This window comes from Trachurus trachurus, assembly GCF_905171665.1.
Source record: "Trachurus trachurus genome assembly, chromosome: 12".
Lineage (NCBI taxonomy): Eukaryota > Metazoa > Chordata > Actinopteri > Carangiformes > Carangidae > Trachurus > Trachurus trachurus.
In genome coordinates this window covers 10,321,201-10,336,379 of record NC_139908.1, presented here as the reverse complement: position 1 = coordinate 10,336,379, position 15,179 = coordinate 10,321,201, and the positions used below count along the sequence as shown (strand labels likewise).

The window sequence follows — 15,179 nt, the reverse complement described above, 5'->3', positions numbered from 1 at the left end:
CTGAATTAAAAGAAGATCTTATATAACATGGTGCACTATATAACAACATATAGAAAATCAACAGTAACACTGAGTGATGATAATTTAAGGAGAAAGTCAGTTTGTCAAGTTGTAAGAGAAGGTTTTTATTACCAGTGCTATTTACATAGAAATAATACAGCCTTACCCCCTTTTCCCTCCCACTTCCCTTAAATGTGTACAAATGCACACACACACACGCACACACACACAAGCAAACATTCGATCATTCTCCAAGCACACACACACACTCACACAAACTCACCTTTGTAACCAAGAATATCTCAGCACATCAGAAATAAGACACATTCTTTCTAGATCTTATACAACGTCCAAAGGAAATGCAAATTAAACCAAAAAACAATATTCAAGTAGAGCTCTAACTCATTGTGGACAAACAGCATCACAAGTGTTTTGTGTGTAGGTACATGTGTGTGTTTTGTGTTCAGACGTGTTGTGTTGTGCACGATGAGACTGGGAAGGGATTATAGGGATGTTTTATATTGAATAATAATAATAATAATATCAGCTAATTTGGGTTGTGTGTCATCTTTCAGCAGCAGCAGCATTTTCAAGGGGGAGATGAAAATATTTTGTTGGGTTTTTATTTTTTAAAACGGTGACACTTGGCCATGAAACTGCAGAATTATCTATTGACGTGAATTTGAAAAAGAGAGAGCTAGAGTTTGTCCTCTGCAACACAAAGATGCTCATATAGACACACAGCTGGACTCTGCTGCTGCTTTTTAAGAGGTTTTCTTTTTTTTTCTAATTTCCCGTGTCTTAAAAAACGCAGCCACTAGATGGCAACGAGCGCCTCGGAGCAGACTGGTAATGTCACAGATGTAGTCTGCCCCCTCTTTTGTTTTCTCTCTTTAGAGGAAGGAGACCTCAGCTGTTGAAGGAGATTCTCCATTATGGGTTCAATGTTCTTTTGAAAATCATTTCCATTAAAACATGTTTTTTAAAAGGGATAGTAACAAAAGGAAGGTCAGGTGAAGCAGTGTGCAGAGCAGAACTATCAGGGCCGCCTGGATGGGTGTGAGATGTCTGTGTGTGTGTTGTGTGCGTCTGTGTGTGTGTTGTGTGTGTGTTGTGTGTGTGCGGGTACAAGTGTCTGTATAATTGTGTCCGTGGTTTGAATAATGTTATAGACATCTTTCTTTTAAGCTATGATCAAGAGCGATTTTTTTTGTGCATTAAGGGACTTATATCTGAGTTGTGCACTACGGAAAGTCAATGCCAGAAATGTGTGTGTGTGTGTGTGTGTGTAATAGGCTATGTGTTTGTGTGTACAGTTTCTCTCAAGCAGCAGCTTTTTAATTGGACATAACGTCTCACAGAAAATAAAGTTTAAAATGAGCAACGTTTCTTGTACTAAACACGTCCTGTCTCCATCGCCTCGTATGTATTTGTATTTGTATTTGTATATAAACATTAAAGCCATGTGTTATAAACCTGGTCCTTTTTCCTCGTCTCTTCAGCACTGAGGGTAGAGTCGGCGACTTAGCAATTAAAGACAAGTGTGAAGCAACAGAACTAAAAAAAAAAAAAAAAAAAAAAAAAAATATTGCTTTGAAGCAACGTTGTTAAAAACAAAACAAAACAAAAAAAAATGTGGTGAGAAATTAAGACAACTAAAGATGTCCCCTTTGGCATTTCTCTCTAAAGTGTGTTCCTAGAGCGTTAGAAGACACCTCCGTTAACATAAAGGGGAAGGCGAGAAGCATTTTTGCTGGGTAGAATCGCAACTTTTTTTTTTTTTTTTTTTTCATTTTTAATAATAGTTCAAGTCCGGTAATCCAGGAAGGGATCTGCTTTGGAGTGTCTACTGGGGAGGAAGGGGCCGGTGGGGAGGAGGAGGGGGGCAGCAAATATAACCTCTCGTGTCCATCAATCAGTTCATCAAGATCTCTTTAAAAAGTCCTCCATAGAAATTTCAGCTGAACTTTTTAACTCCACAATGTGGTGTTTTTCCTCCGCCCACTCACCCCCCCCCCCCCCAAAACGTTCATCATCTCCTGAATATAACAGACAAAAGGGGAAACAGTTCGTCCTCTACCAGGCTGCGGTCTCTCCCATCTCCGGGCCTTGGTGGGACATGGGGGCGCTGTAGCTGGAGTTACTGGCCAAGGAGAAGGGGGGACTGGGCCCGCCGCCGTACGCCTCCCCCGGGACGGGCTGCAGGGAGCTGGGCAAGCCCGGCTCTGGACTGGGGGTCTCCGCGTGGGAGATCATGTCCGTGAACCTTTGGTCGTCTGAAGGGTGGTGGCCCGAGCCCTCCATGGCCCCGGGGCCGGAGCCCAGGATGTAGGGGGACTCGGCCGGGGACTGGGCCTGTGAAGACGGGGGGCCGTGGGGGAAGAAGTCGTAGTTGCTCCCTGGTGCGTAGTAGTCGCCCTGGTACTCTGGAGGAGGAACAGAGGGACACACCGGGTTAAACTCTTTTTTCTTTCTTTTTTCTATCAAAGACTTTCTCTTACTGCACTGTAAAAACAAAAACAAAACAACGTCTTTCCAAGAATATTTGTCTTATTTCTTGTCAAAATGTCTCAATTTTAATCAAAACTAAACTCTTTCCACTTAAAATAAGACTTGTCACCTAAAAATTAACTTGCTTTTAGACAGTTTTCACTTGTTTCAAACAAATTTTCAATTGAAATAAGTAGGGTTAGGGTTAAAAATCTGCCAGTGAAAGCAGGTTTTTTGTGCTTGTAATAAGAAAGAAAAACTTGAACTTGAAAATATGCTTGAAAAAAGTAAAAAGTGTCAAAACAGGCTACTTTTTATGTTTCGAGTCTTATTTTTAGTATAATTAGATTTTTTTTTACTAGAAATTACATTATAACTAGAAATAAGACAAATATTCTTGGTAATATTTTGAGTTTTTGCAGTGTGCACCTACAATCTGGAAATCATTTGAAACTTACCACACTTTTATCAATAGGACAATTTAAAACCATATCTACATCTTATTTTACCTCTAACTGCTCCTGCTTTTAACTACACTTCTGTTTCAATTTATCCTTGTCACCTCAAAAGCCTACATACATATGTAGACCTCAAAACGCCTGGGAATAGTTCTATATTTTTGCCCATATTGAGCTTGTTTTTTCAGGTAGTACCAAGTATTATACATCATATGATTCAGGAAAACCTGCTATTTTATCTGCTGCAGTGTAAAGTCTCATTCATACTTTACTTTTGGGTGAGCATGCCAAATTTCACAAAAAAACATCTCCCTAGTCAACCTTATAATTTTTTTTTTCAATGTGAAAAGTTGTACTTGTTTTGCAGCTACATGTGAAGTTTTGTGCAAATACACTTTTTCCTCTGTGATTTACAGCTCATTGATCATTACCATAGAGGCGGACTTTACCACTAGAAAAGTCTTCCGGTATTCTGTTATGCTTTTGTATGTTTCAAATGTCTTGTCTTCTGTCCTTACATGTTTTGCGTTTCATCTCGGCTATATTGTAAATGAGGTTACTCCTCATCAATATATCTCCGAGTTTAAATAAAGGTTATGAAATGAATCCACATTTAAAACACTTTAAGGCTTCCCAGAGTGCAACGTGTGCAGCAGCAGCAGCAACTCTACACACACACACACACACAGCTCCAACACCTTCCCTAAGTGGTGAAATTGATCATGTCCAATTTCCAACCAACCGGTCTCCAACAGCCTCATTTGAGTGTATAAACAACTCCACACCTCTCCACCTCAGTTCTCTCGCCTTTTTACACACTGCATTCATCTCCCTCACTCATTCAGCTTGCAGCCATGCATGCCCCCCCCTCCTCACCCACCCTCACCCCCCTCTCTGATAGATTCCCCCTGCTGAAACTTCTGGATCTGGATGAGGAACTCTAAAATGAGATCCCAGCCTCCCTGCAGCCCTTGCCAGCCAGCCAGCCAGGTCTCGTCGGCTGCATCTCTTTGTCATGTCGCATGCAGCTTCCAGCAACATCGCTCCTCTTCTACCTTCGCTGGGCTTTGGCTATTTCCTGGGCTGCACAAGATCACTCTGCACTTTTCCAAGCATGCAATCCTGCAAGCTTACTTTCTTATTCATCAGCATCTGAAAGCCCATGTTGATTTCCTCTTGTTTCTTATTTCATATTAAAAATCTGCAAACACTAAAAAAAAGCAGAAAGCAGAGATTGTTCTGTGTAAAAGGTGTTGATTTATTTCCTGTCAGTATAGCCAATCAATTCACCGTTTAGACTTTTCCATCCCAATAATTTCTACCCTTTTAATTACAGCCCGTTCCACAGTTTTATCCACTTCACGCTGCTGCTTCCAGCACGGCAGCGACTGCACCTCTTTAGTTCATGCTCTCAGCTTGAGCTTGTGTTACTGCTGTGTTTTATTCACAATCGCAGTGTTGGATCATCAATAGCTGTGGTAGTGACAGGTTTACCCCCCCCTCCCTCCCTTTCTGTGCTGATTTCATCTTTGCCAAGTTATCTACCGTGCAGCATCACGAGACAAAGTCGGCAAATCATTGAAAGGCCCATAAAAACACACAAACACACACTCACACATCTGCACAGAGCAAAAAGCAACGGCTGGAAATTATTCCTCTGTCAATTAATTATCTGTAAATTATTTGACACTCAAAACAAAGGAAAAGCGAATCAATAGATTTCATCCTCTGGGGATCATGACTGGCATAAAATACAAATGCAAAAACTTCAAACTTGCAAACTCTCTTGAACAAAGCTCAGCTCCCTGACTTTAGTCTCACTTCAAAGCGCTGCAGGGGGAAAAAAACAACAACCTTCAATGCATGAAGACACATTAATGAGTGAATACAGCCCCCAAAAATCTCCTGCACACACTCGGATTTACACACATTTCCTACTTAACCTGTGACACTGACTGACATGTTTATGCCTCTGAGCGGCGTCGGCTCAGTTTTCGTCCCCGACGTGAACGTTCGCATTCGTGTTTGGTTTTTTTTCTACCTCGGTGACATTTTCATACATTATTTATGAATTGAGCGAATCTCCGAAAAGCATCCTGAGCAGCATCCAGTGAAACCAGGATCCATGACAGAAGGGTTAAAGGGCAGATTCACCCAAATACATGTTTTATTACAAGAATGCAAATGCTGAGCAGTTTTCTTTGGGTCTTTTTTTTTGTTTTTTTCGTGGTTTTAATGTTTACAAGATGTTTTGTGGATCCACAGTAAAGAAGGAAGATGTATCCTGGACGTTTCATATCAATATTGATTTAAATGTAACTTTGGAATATAACTTACGGTAACACTTTATAATAAGTACACACTATTAAACATTAGTTAAGTATTAAATACTGAATTCATCATTTATAACACATGAATACTCATTAGTATGTAGTTTATAAACACTCATCATTGATAAGCACTGACTGCATTTATAAACTACATACTAATGAGTATTCATATGCGTTATAAATGAAGAATTCAGTATTATTCATGCTTAACTAATGCTTAATAGTGTGTACTTATTATAAAATGTTACCTATTTTACTATAAAGAGTGAAGTGAAGTGGAGGTGGAGATCTAAAGAATAACTATCTCAAAACTTGGACAAATATAATCAAAACCACCAATAAAGATCATTAAAGGACAGAAACTTTAACACATATGGATCCAACCAACAATCTCCACGTTGAAGCTCCCAGTTGATCCAGTTCACTCAGTCTGATGTGAATAGTTTGATATTTTGTGACGTCAATCTGTTCAATACAAACTCTGCACTCAGAATAAACTCAGCACCAAGACCAGAAACATGGAGACACAGCCAAAAACAAACAAACAAAAAACTCTGTCCAACCAGCACATGTAAAGCTCCTCAATTAACCTCTTAATATTTCATTTGTTTAGTCCGTATGAGATCCTGTTATCACCATGGCAACCAGCAGAGACTCTGTAAAGTCACTGCATCAGTACCAAAAAGAAAGAAAAAAAAAGTCCAGCCTCTATTCTCCTGTAAAACACAAGACTATTATTATTTGATTAAACAAATGAGATGTAAACGCTGACTTCCTGTCTTTGTGCTAAGCTAAGCTATGGTAATCAAAGCTGTAGTAGCCTAATGTTGGAGGGGGAAATATGAGAAACAAAATGTCAAACTGTCCCTTTATCACCAAAATCAAGGACTGGTGTCTCCAAACAAGCTCACATCCGGTGTGACGGCCGTGATCTGATCTAATGATCCGTTCACAGGAGGAGGGACGGCGACTGACAGCGACTGTGTGGACGCGTCACACGTTTCCTGAGCTGTTCATTAAAAATAAAACAAACAATTTATGTAAACGAAGGAGTCGTCTCTCTCCTCCCTCACATGGAGCCAGTTTCCTCCGCCATCGTTGACATTCGTTAACAGTCACAAACCTCCACCTCTGAATTCCCTCACTTACATTAAATCCATTCTGTTTCAGCGCCACCTTGAACTGGGATCGATGGCAGACTTTATCCCTTTGGCCCAGATGTTGCACTAACACCCCCTCCTCCTCCTCCTCCTCCTCCTCCTCCTCCTCCTCTCCTGTCACGCCCTCACCCCTCCACCATCACCATCACCATATGCTCCTCTCATTCAGATTTCTGCGTTAACAGGGGCTAAAAAAAATCCTGAACCGAGAGGTCAAGAGACCAAGAAACACGTCGCTTTAATTATAAAAACGAGCGTCGCCTCTGTTTCTGTTTTCGCTGTCGCCCTTTGGAGAAATTATTATCGGGGACAAACAATAAGAGCTGACACGACTTTCACAAACACGCTAATTATTTGATGTCACAAACAGGCCCCTGCTAGTTCGGCCGACCTTGAGAATACAAGCAACAAGCTTGTGTGTTGTGGACTGTGTGTGTATAAGACGAGGAGGGGAGTGTTTGTGTGTGTGTGGCGTTGGCTCTGCAAACTATAATTACACTCACACATGCAGATGCACCATGCCACACACAGGCTTCCCTCTCTCCCTCTCTCCCTTCCTCCCTCTCTCTCTCTCTCTCTCAGCAGCGGCAGAGGAGCGTAAGGAAGGAAGCGGCGAGCTCGCATGAAAGACGCAGACCTGAGGCCTGAGCAGCCGCCGCCGCTGCTGCTGCTGCTGCTGCGGCACAAAAGGGTGTGAAAAGCAACGCAGCGACGAGAAGCAAGAGAGAGAGAGAGAGAGATGAGAACAAGGGATGAAGGTTTTGTCCTTTGTTTTCAACCCCCCTCCTCCTCGTCCTCCTCCCTCTCCCGCTCCCTAGCTGCGCCGAAGCCTTGACGGCTCGAGTTCATTGTATCCTCGGTGCAGGGGCCCTTCAGGTAGATGTGCACGAGCTATATTACACACACACACATAAAAAAAAGAGAAAAAGAAACCCGCGGCTTTCAGACTGTCCATCAAAAACAAACGGCTGATATACGTGACAGCTGCATCTGGTTTATTCCTGCAGTCCAACGTGTTGCTGTTATCTGCCGCCCACCTGCTGTTGTCATACCACTAGTTCTTCTTCTTCTTGGTGCAGCCAGGTAACCAATAGATGCTTACATACGTTATTCTCAAGTGCTCCTTATGAGCATTTGTGTAAACTATAGCGACAGTGTGACAGTTAATAGCTTATTTAAAATGTTCGCCGAGCTAAATCAGATGAGATTTTCTTTCTATTTGTTTTTTTTTTCTTTCTTTCTGTTTTTTGTTTTGATCGCTCGCTCAAAGTTTCTTGAAGCTCGTATTATAAACGAGGAGAGAAAATCCATACGGACTGAAGAGTGTCCAAGGTTAGAGCCACGCTGAGGGCAGATCATATGTTTGAATAAGATGAATAGATTAAAGAAAATGACGTGACCCTCGATGCCCACATGAACTGCACTGAAGCTGCGTTTGTGCTGCACAGCCTTTATGTAATCTGCTTGCAGCCTGATACCAGAGCAGATCTATTATCCCGGCTGGTGCTGCTGAAGGTTGCAGTTCACTTACAATATCACCGCTTTTTTTTTTTTTTTTTTTTTTGGAAGGGGGAGGTGAAACCAGAAGACAGATTATTTTCCGCTAGTGCATTTGCAGAATAAAATAAGGCCCCCAATGCTGCACATTAATAATAATAATAATAATAATAACAACAGGTAATAGGGTGTATTTAAAGATACAAGACGCAGGACGGGTGCACTGTTTTATTTCTTACCTCCGTAGTAACCGTAGGCCCCCGGCCCCAGGATGTCTGCGTCCTCCAGCCGGCCTCCCAGGGGCCTCATCCTCCTCGGGCCCCTGAAGAACGCGTGCCGCCGGGCGCCCAGAGCGCTCAGCTGCTTCATTCGTCGCTCTTTGGATCTTCTGTTCTGGAACCAGACCTGCACGCAAAAGAAAAAGGAAAAAAAATACTTGTATATTATTGATCACATCGATCACTCGATCGGTCTGCAGCATCAAACTTCGACTGAGAGTCAAAAGCATGTCAGACAAGATTCAGTCGATTGCATTCTGCAGTGAAAAGAAGACAGAAAAAAAAGAAAAAAAGCTAAATTGAAATTAATAAGTATCAACAACTGAATCCTGATCGTTTTAGCTGATATTTAATTTCATGCTCAGTGTTACAGAGTTGGTGTAGAAACCAGAATTCAAATGAGACTTTAAATAGCTCCCTATTAAGTCAGGTTTTTTCTTTTTTTTTTTGTTTATTATAGATTTAAGCCTAGAAAATTCATTAAAGTGCTTCTAATTCAAATACCAACAAAGCGTTCATTCATCCTGTGACAACACGTATTTGCTTCTGGCCTCCTCATGATCCTGATCCTCTGACGCCTCTGTGTCAATTTACTGCCTAATAATAAAGTTGTGGCCTCTTGAATTCACTGTCAACTCAGAAAGATAAACCACACTGCAGCACGTATGAACTAAAAGTCCAAAACGAACCAAATGCGAAGTAAAAAAAACAAAAACTATCCAATGCAAAAAGGCAGGAACGATGAGTTCAGTGTTCAGGGCTGATTGCACCAGAGGCTTTTCTGTGGCTCCATGCAAGTTCACTCAGGTGGAAAAAAAAAGAGGCTCTTTGTGCAGGTAATGGGAACGTTATACACTATATCACAAATTAACAAGCTCATCATCACATCTTGTTCATTTCAGATCATCACAAACCAGGAAAAGCACCAAACTCTGTTGTAGTGTCTGATCTGTGGTGGAATATAACACGACTCTGTAACCAGCTGATTTATTATTATTATAAAAACACTTCCTGCTGCACTTTCTCTGTTTTTTTTCTCTTTTCTCCAATGCAGAATTAAGTTGAATAGCAGAATAATACAAATTCGGGCTTAATGCACCTCAGAAGAAGTTAAAATAAACAGGCAAAGCCACGAATCAGAGGATGAGAAGCTTATCACCAACGTTAAGTAAACTGTCTGTGAAGAGGAACAAAGAGGGGGTGGGAGGTGGGGTACAGTAAGTGTGTGTGTGTTCAAAAACAAGTCAAACTACAGCACATATGGAAAAGAACGTCTTTGCATTATAAGCACATAACACATCTTGTTTCGCCTTTTGCATCAACTGCTGCATAATGATGTATGTTCACACCAGTTAGGCTACACCAGAGGCAGAATCCCACTGTGCTGCAGATTAACAAAAACACACACATACACACATAACCAAAAAAAAAGAAAAAAAAAACCAAACACCTAAAACCACTTAGGCTCTGCTCTGTGTGCTCCAGCGGCAAAGGCGACACCTGCTTATTGAGAACAATCGTCTAACTGTAGGGTACATTTTTATGGAAATGCTCTCGCTCCCCTCGAGAGAGCGTTGCTTAGGGATTACATACACATGCTGGAGAAGCAGCGTGGCTCGCAGGGCTCCCCGCGTTGAGAGCAATGGTATTTAACACACAGCGAACGAGCAGGAGGAGGAGGAGGAGGAGGAGGAGGAGAGAGGAGGATGACGAAACAGAGCCTCCATTTTGGCTCCAAGCTACACGGCGACAGTCAGAAGGTGGAGGAGAGGAGGAGGAGGAGGGAGTGGGGGATCACGGACAGAGGGATGGACTTCCTGACTGACTGCCTGCCTGCCTGATTGAATGATTGACTGATCGGCTCACATTGATTGATTGGCTGAGTTCTGTTGATGCACACACATATACACACACATATATATATATATATATATGGATATGGCACATAGCAGGCTATATAGTATAGGATATAGATGAGGAAGGGGAGCGGCCCCGGTCTGCTCTAATAGGCGGTGGGAACAGGCTGTAAGTGAGTAAGAGCAGAGAGGTGGGAAAGGGGAGGGTGGTATGTAAATCTGTGAAATCAGCGATAATTACAGTGAGTGCACAAAAAGCCACATCACAGTTGGCAGAGATGGTGCTAATCATCCTCACACAGTCTGCACCCAGACACCGAGCGAGCGAGCAAGCAAGCGCATGTGTATGTGTGTATGTGTATGTGTGTGTGTGTGTGTGTGTGTTTGAGGATGAAAAGACAGAGTGAGACAGAGAGAGAGAGAGAGAGAGAGAGAAAGAGGGAGAGATCCAAAACAGTGCACGCTCGTGTTACACTGCAAACATGTTCGCCTTTGGCAAAAACAAAACTAACCTTTCACTAATTTCATGGCTGTGGAACAGGAAGTGATTGTTACTGAAATAAACTGCTGTCTGCACAAAATAAATGACAGTCCTGGGAAAAAAAAGAAAAAGAAAAAGCATGCTATTTATTATATCCCTGCATCAATAAATTGGATTAGCAGATCTTAATTTCAGAGAATAAATGAGCGCCTCCAGATATGGATATAAAAAAAGGAATTTTTAATTTTTAGGAGCAGGGAAATAGAAAATGAGAGAGGGAGCAATTAATTTTTTTTAAAGGCACTGTGTTAATTATAACAGAGCGCTGTATTCGTGTAGTTTAAAAAAATATATATACATGATGATGACATTAAAATGATAAATAATAAAAATCACAGCCTTTGCAATAAGAAGCTTCAGTCTGATTAAAGAGCTTCTATATTTTGTTTTATATTGAAGAGAAGCTGTGTAAAACTAATCAATATTATATTAAAATCGCTATTTTTGAGATCAATACTGAACCAATAGAAACAGCTGATTATATTTGGTCCCTGAACGCATCATGTTTCGGTGATTCTCCCACAGATAACGAGGCCTTTATAGTAAAAAATAATAAATAAATAAATCCACTTCTTTGTAATCATTCCTCACTCATTTGTCTTTGCCAACACATTCACACGCACAAACACGCACAAGCTACTAACACGCACCTGGATGACGCGCATGTTTAGCCCCGTCTCCTGGGCCAGCTGTTCTCGGATGTGCCGCGTCGGCTTCGGCGTGGCGACAAACGCGGCCTTTAACGTTTCCAGCTGCTTGGCCTTGATGGTGGTCCGTGGCCCCCGCCGCTTGGTCCCGGAGTTCTGCTCCTCGTTCTCAATATTGTTCGTTTCCTTATCAGAGGACGTTGAATTGTCCGTCTCCTTTATGTCCTCCTGTGTCGGGTCCTGCAGATCCGGCGATAAACTCCTGTCCGTACACGACGACACTGCGCGGAGGGAAACAAAACAAGAGAGGATCAGGTCACGATCCCAAACGGCGTGTGTGTGTGTGTGTGTGGTGGTCTCCAGTTAATTAGACCTGGAGATGCACAGAGGCGAACCAGACTATAATAGATATACATGTGTGGGGGAAAAAAATCTAAATATTTGGGCTTAAATCGCATTTCTGCACCTGTTTTTTTAATGCAAATATTAATTATGCATTAACTGATTTCAAATATCACGCACAAATTGACCCATTCGTGCTTTTTTTTCTGTTTTGTTGTTTTTTCTTTGGCGCTGGGTCGCGGTCCTGATGATGAGCTCCTGTATCGGGCATGAATAGACAGTGGAGACACGCTCACTCATCCCCACTGGACCCTGACGTCCTGCTACAATCACACGCAGCCATTGTCCTGTGGAGGTAAATATTGAAGCAAATGTCCCACAGACCCTGAAGCTCACAGCTCCTCTTTGTTCCTGCAGCTACAACCATCACCGCTCACAATGACATGTGTTTACTTTATGAGATCGAATAGGAGACAAACACAAACACACATTATGCCTTTTATAATTATCATTATTATAATTATCATAGTATTATTATGATTATCATTACAGGCGCGGTTATTATGGCTTTTTTTTTTTTTTTTACCTGAGTTCAAGTTGACTTCCTTAATGGCCCCGGAGGTCATATAATCTTCTTTGCACACGAACTTGTTCTCGTCGATCACGTAGAGCTCCTCTCCCGTGGACAGCTGCTTGTTACACACCATGCACGTGAAGCAGTTCAGGTGAAACACCTTGCTGCGCGCTTTGCGGACCAAGTCGCTCGGCGAGATTCCCTGCAGACAGCCCGCGCACTTTGTGCCAAACCGCCTGCACCAGAAGGGAAAAAACAAATCAAAATAAAAATCATGTGAAATAGCCTATTGTTTCTTTCTTTCTTTCTTTCTTTCTTTCTTTCTTTCATCTTTAAAATAAAAGCGTGTATTCATTTTGTTCAGGCGGATAACAAAATATCATAGGCTAAAGGCTATATGAAAAAAAAACTGTAAAATGTAAACTAAAACGTGCATTTTATGTCTAAATATGTACAAATAAATAGCCTATATATTAATATTACTTGTATAAAAATCAGTAAATATAGAGTATAGTACAAAATATGTATAATAAACTAGTTTTAGAGCAGTAAAACACACATATAAACACACAAATCAGGCTAATATTTACAATATTATAATAATATAATGCTATAAATACTCTAACATAATAATCATAATAATAGTAATAGTAATAATATAATAATAATAACAACAGTCATAATATTAATAACAATACAAATTGTATTTAAATGTTATTATATTCTTATATAGTGTTAAGGTGAATTATTTAGTAACAATAAGCCACTGTCTATATAAGAAGTCAATGAGAGGATAAACTGTGTTTGCAGGGACCATAAAAAAACACAAGTCAGACTTTCCTCTTGTTTAGAAAAAAGGGGAGAAATTGAGAAAAAAAACCCACCACCGCTCCTGTGTGCTCATAATAATTTTTGATGGAGGTGCTCTGACAATAACCCCACGCAAAAAACGTATTAGTGACAATCAACACATTGTAGCCACGGATATATTATGGGATTAAGCAGAGTAGGAGCATCTTAGCGTGAAAATCTTCTCTTAATCCATATTCACCCGCTTAAATACCACTGGGTGGGAAGAAGACTCATCAATTTGATACACAAATAGCCCTCCCAAAAAATACATTCAGCACAAATGCCCTCCTGCATTTGACAGGATGAACAGCAGAAGAAGGAGAAGAGGAGGATGGAGGAGAGAGGAGGAGGAGGAGAAGGAGGTGGCTGTTTTGATCTGATATTTACAGGTATTTCTCACCTGTGCTGATGTTTCTCTTAATGTGAGGACCTCCAGCAGATGTTCGAGGCTCACACTAAACCTGCTGGGCCTCCTCTACCTACCTGGTCTAATACAGGATGGGTTTAAAGGGGGGGTGAGGATGATGATGATGATGATGATGATGATGAGGGGGGGTGCTTAAGCCTTTGGGGTGAAAGCAAGCACTCTTTTTGTGGAGCATTGTTTTAACACTAATGTAGGCTTGTGTCTCCATTTGCAATGGTATCGTTTCACTATAACCCCCCCTCCTCTCTCTCCACTGTCTCTCTTTCACATGCATGGTCTAGCCCCCCCTCCCCTCCTCACATATACACACACATAAGCGAAAGGGGGCACAACTCTACTTACACAACAAATGGACACATTAGGGTGATTACTGTTTCGCCTGGCTAATGGCCGGCCATTTAAAACCGCAGCGCTTGATGACGGGACCTGCGGTAATATGATGGCCGAGGGCCGCGCGAGGCCAATAACAGCCGGGGCCCAACAAAAGGCTCGTGTGTCTTACATCTCATTAGACAATTTTGGGAGAAAATAACTGACACGCACACAAATGAGAATGATGCAAAGAGGGAAAGAGAGAGAGAGAGAGACGGGACAAACAAGAGCTTCACTTATCACTCAATTACCTGCAACTCTGTGTTTTAGGGGTCTCGTGCAGCGGTTAATAGGCTGAGGGGCTGTTTGTAGAAAACTGGGAAACACGTCAAAAATGCACGTGGCTGCAGAGTGAAATTCAATTTCACACGTCCACCTCTTTCCTTTTTTTTTATATTATTGCACAGGCCTCGCGGTACCTGACACGAGCTCCACTCCACTGTAGGGAATCTTATTTCAAAATAAAATATTTATTGTTATATTTATTTGATTTTTGTTTCATTTTATTCACTAAATTAATATTTTTCACCTGTGGTTTAATATTGTAAACTCTGTGCACAGAAATTAAAATTTACCCTGGCTTTATTATAATATTATTATTCTATTTTTTTCTTATTTAATTTACCTCTATAGGCTATTTATTTGTATTTTCTTTTTCTTTTCTTTAAAAAAAAAATCAATATCACTCCATCGACTTCATCTGAATATTGTTGTGAAAGCTGGAGTCAGAGCTCTGAGTCCAGATCCTGCTTTTACCTGAAAAAGTCCATTTTGCAATAGAGCTTCCCGTCCCTGGAGAAGCACTTCTCGGTGAGGTTGCAGTTGCAGTCGCAGCACTGGACGCACTTGGCGTGCCAGGCTCGGTCCAGCACGTTGAGGAGGAACCGGTCCAGGATGGGCCGCTCGCACCCGGCACAGTGGACCATCATGTCTCCTCCGGCCTGCAGGGCGCCGAGTGCCGACCTTCCCACACGGACTGCGCTGCTCGGACTGAGGCAACCCGGGTCTACGCGGAACAACGTCTTGGCTCCGGGAGGTTGCGCTGTCAGACGAAAACTGGAGGGACCTCCCGGTTTGAAAGGCGGACGGGCGGGTGGGCGCGCGGGCGGAGTGACAGTCCCCGGGAGCGGCTGTTGTTGTAGTCCCGGTCCTGTCTGGATGCTGATGTCCCTGGCACTTGTCACACAATCCACAATCCAGAGAGGGAGAGGAGCAGGGCTTTCAGCCGCGCCAGCTGATGGACTGCGTAATGGACAAACCGGGCATGATTTCTCACGAGCGCACAGTTAAAACATCATCATTCAGTCGTGATTATTTGTGACACTTTATCCCTTCGCTCGTGCTTTGTTTTGGGT

The 15,179-nt window shown here is 42.0% G+C and overlaps 1 protein-coding gene across 1 annotated transcript; it reads right to left on the bottom strand.

Annotated features, from left to right (window-relative positions):
• Nucleotides 1–2,076: 2,076 nt before the first annotated feature.
• lhx5 (LIM homeobox 5) lies at nt 2,077–14,753 on the bottom strand (the record flags this gene model as incomplete). The annotated part of the gene is made up of 5 exons (XM_083982863.1): nt 2,077–2,426; nt 8,175–8,340; nt 11,261–11,538; nt 12,186–12,409; nt 14,581–14,753. The coding sequence occupies 5 exons, from the start codon at nt 14,751–14,753 to the stop codon at nt 2,077–2,079; spliced, it is 1,191 nt and encodes a 396-aa protein (XP_083838989.1).
• Between the last annotated feature and the right edge of the window lie 426 nt (nt 14,754–15,179).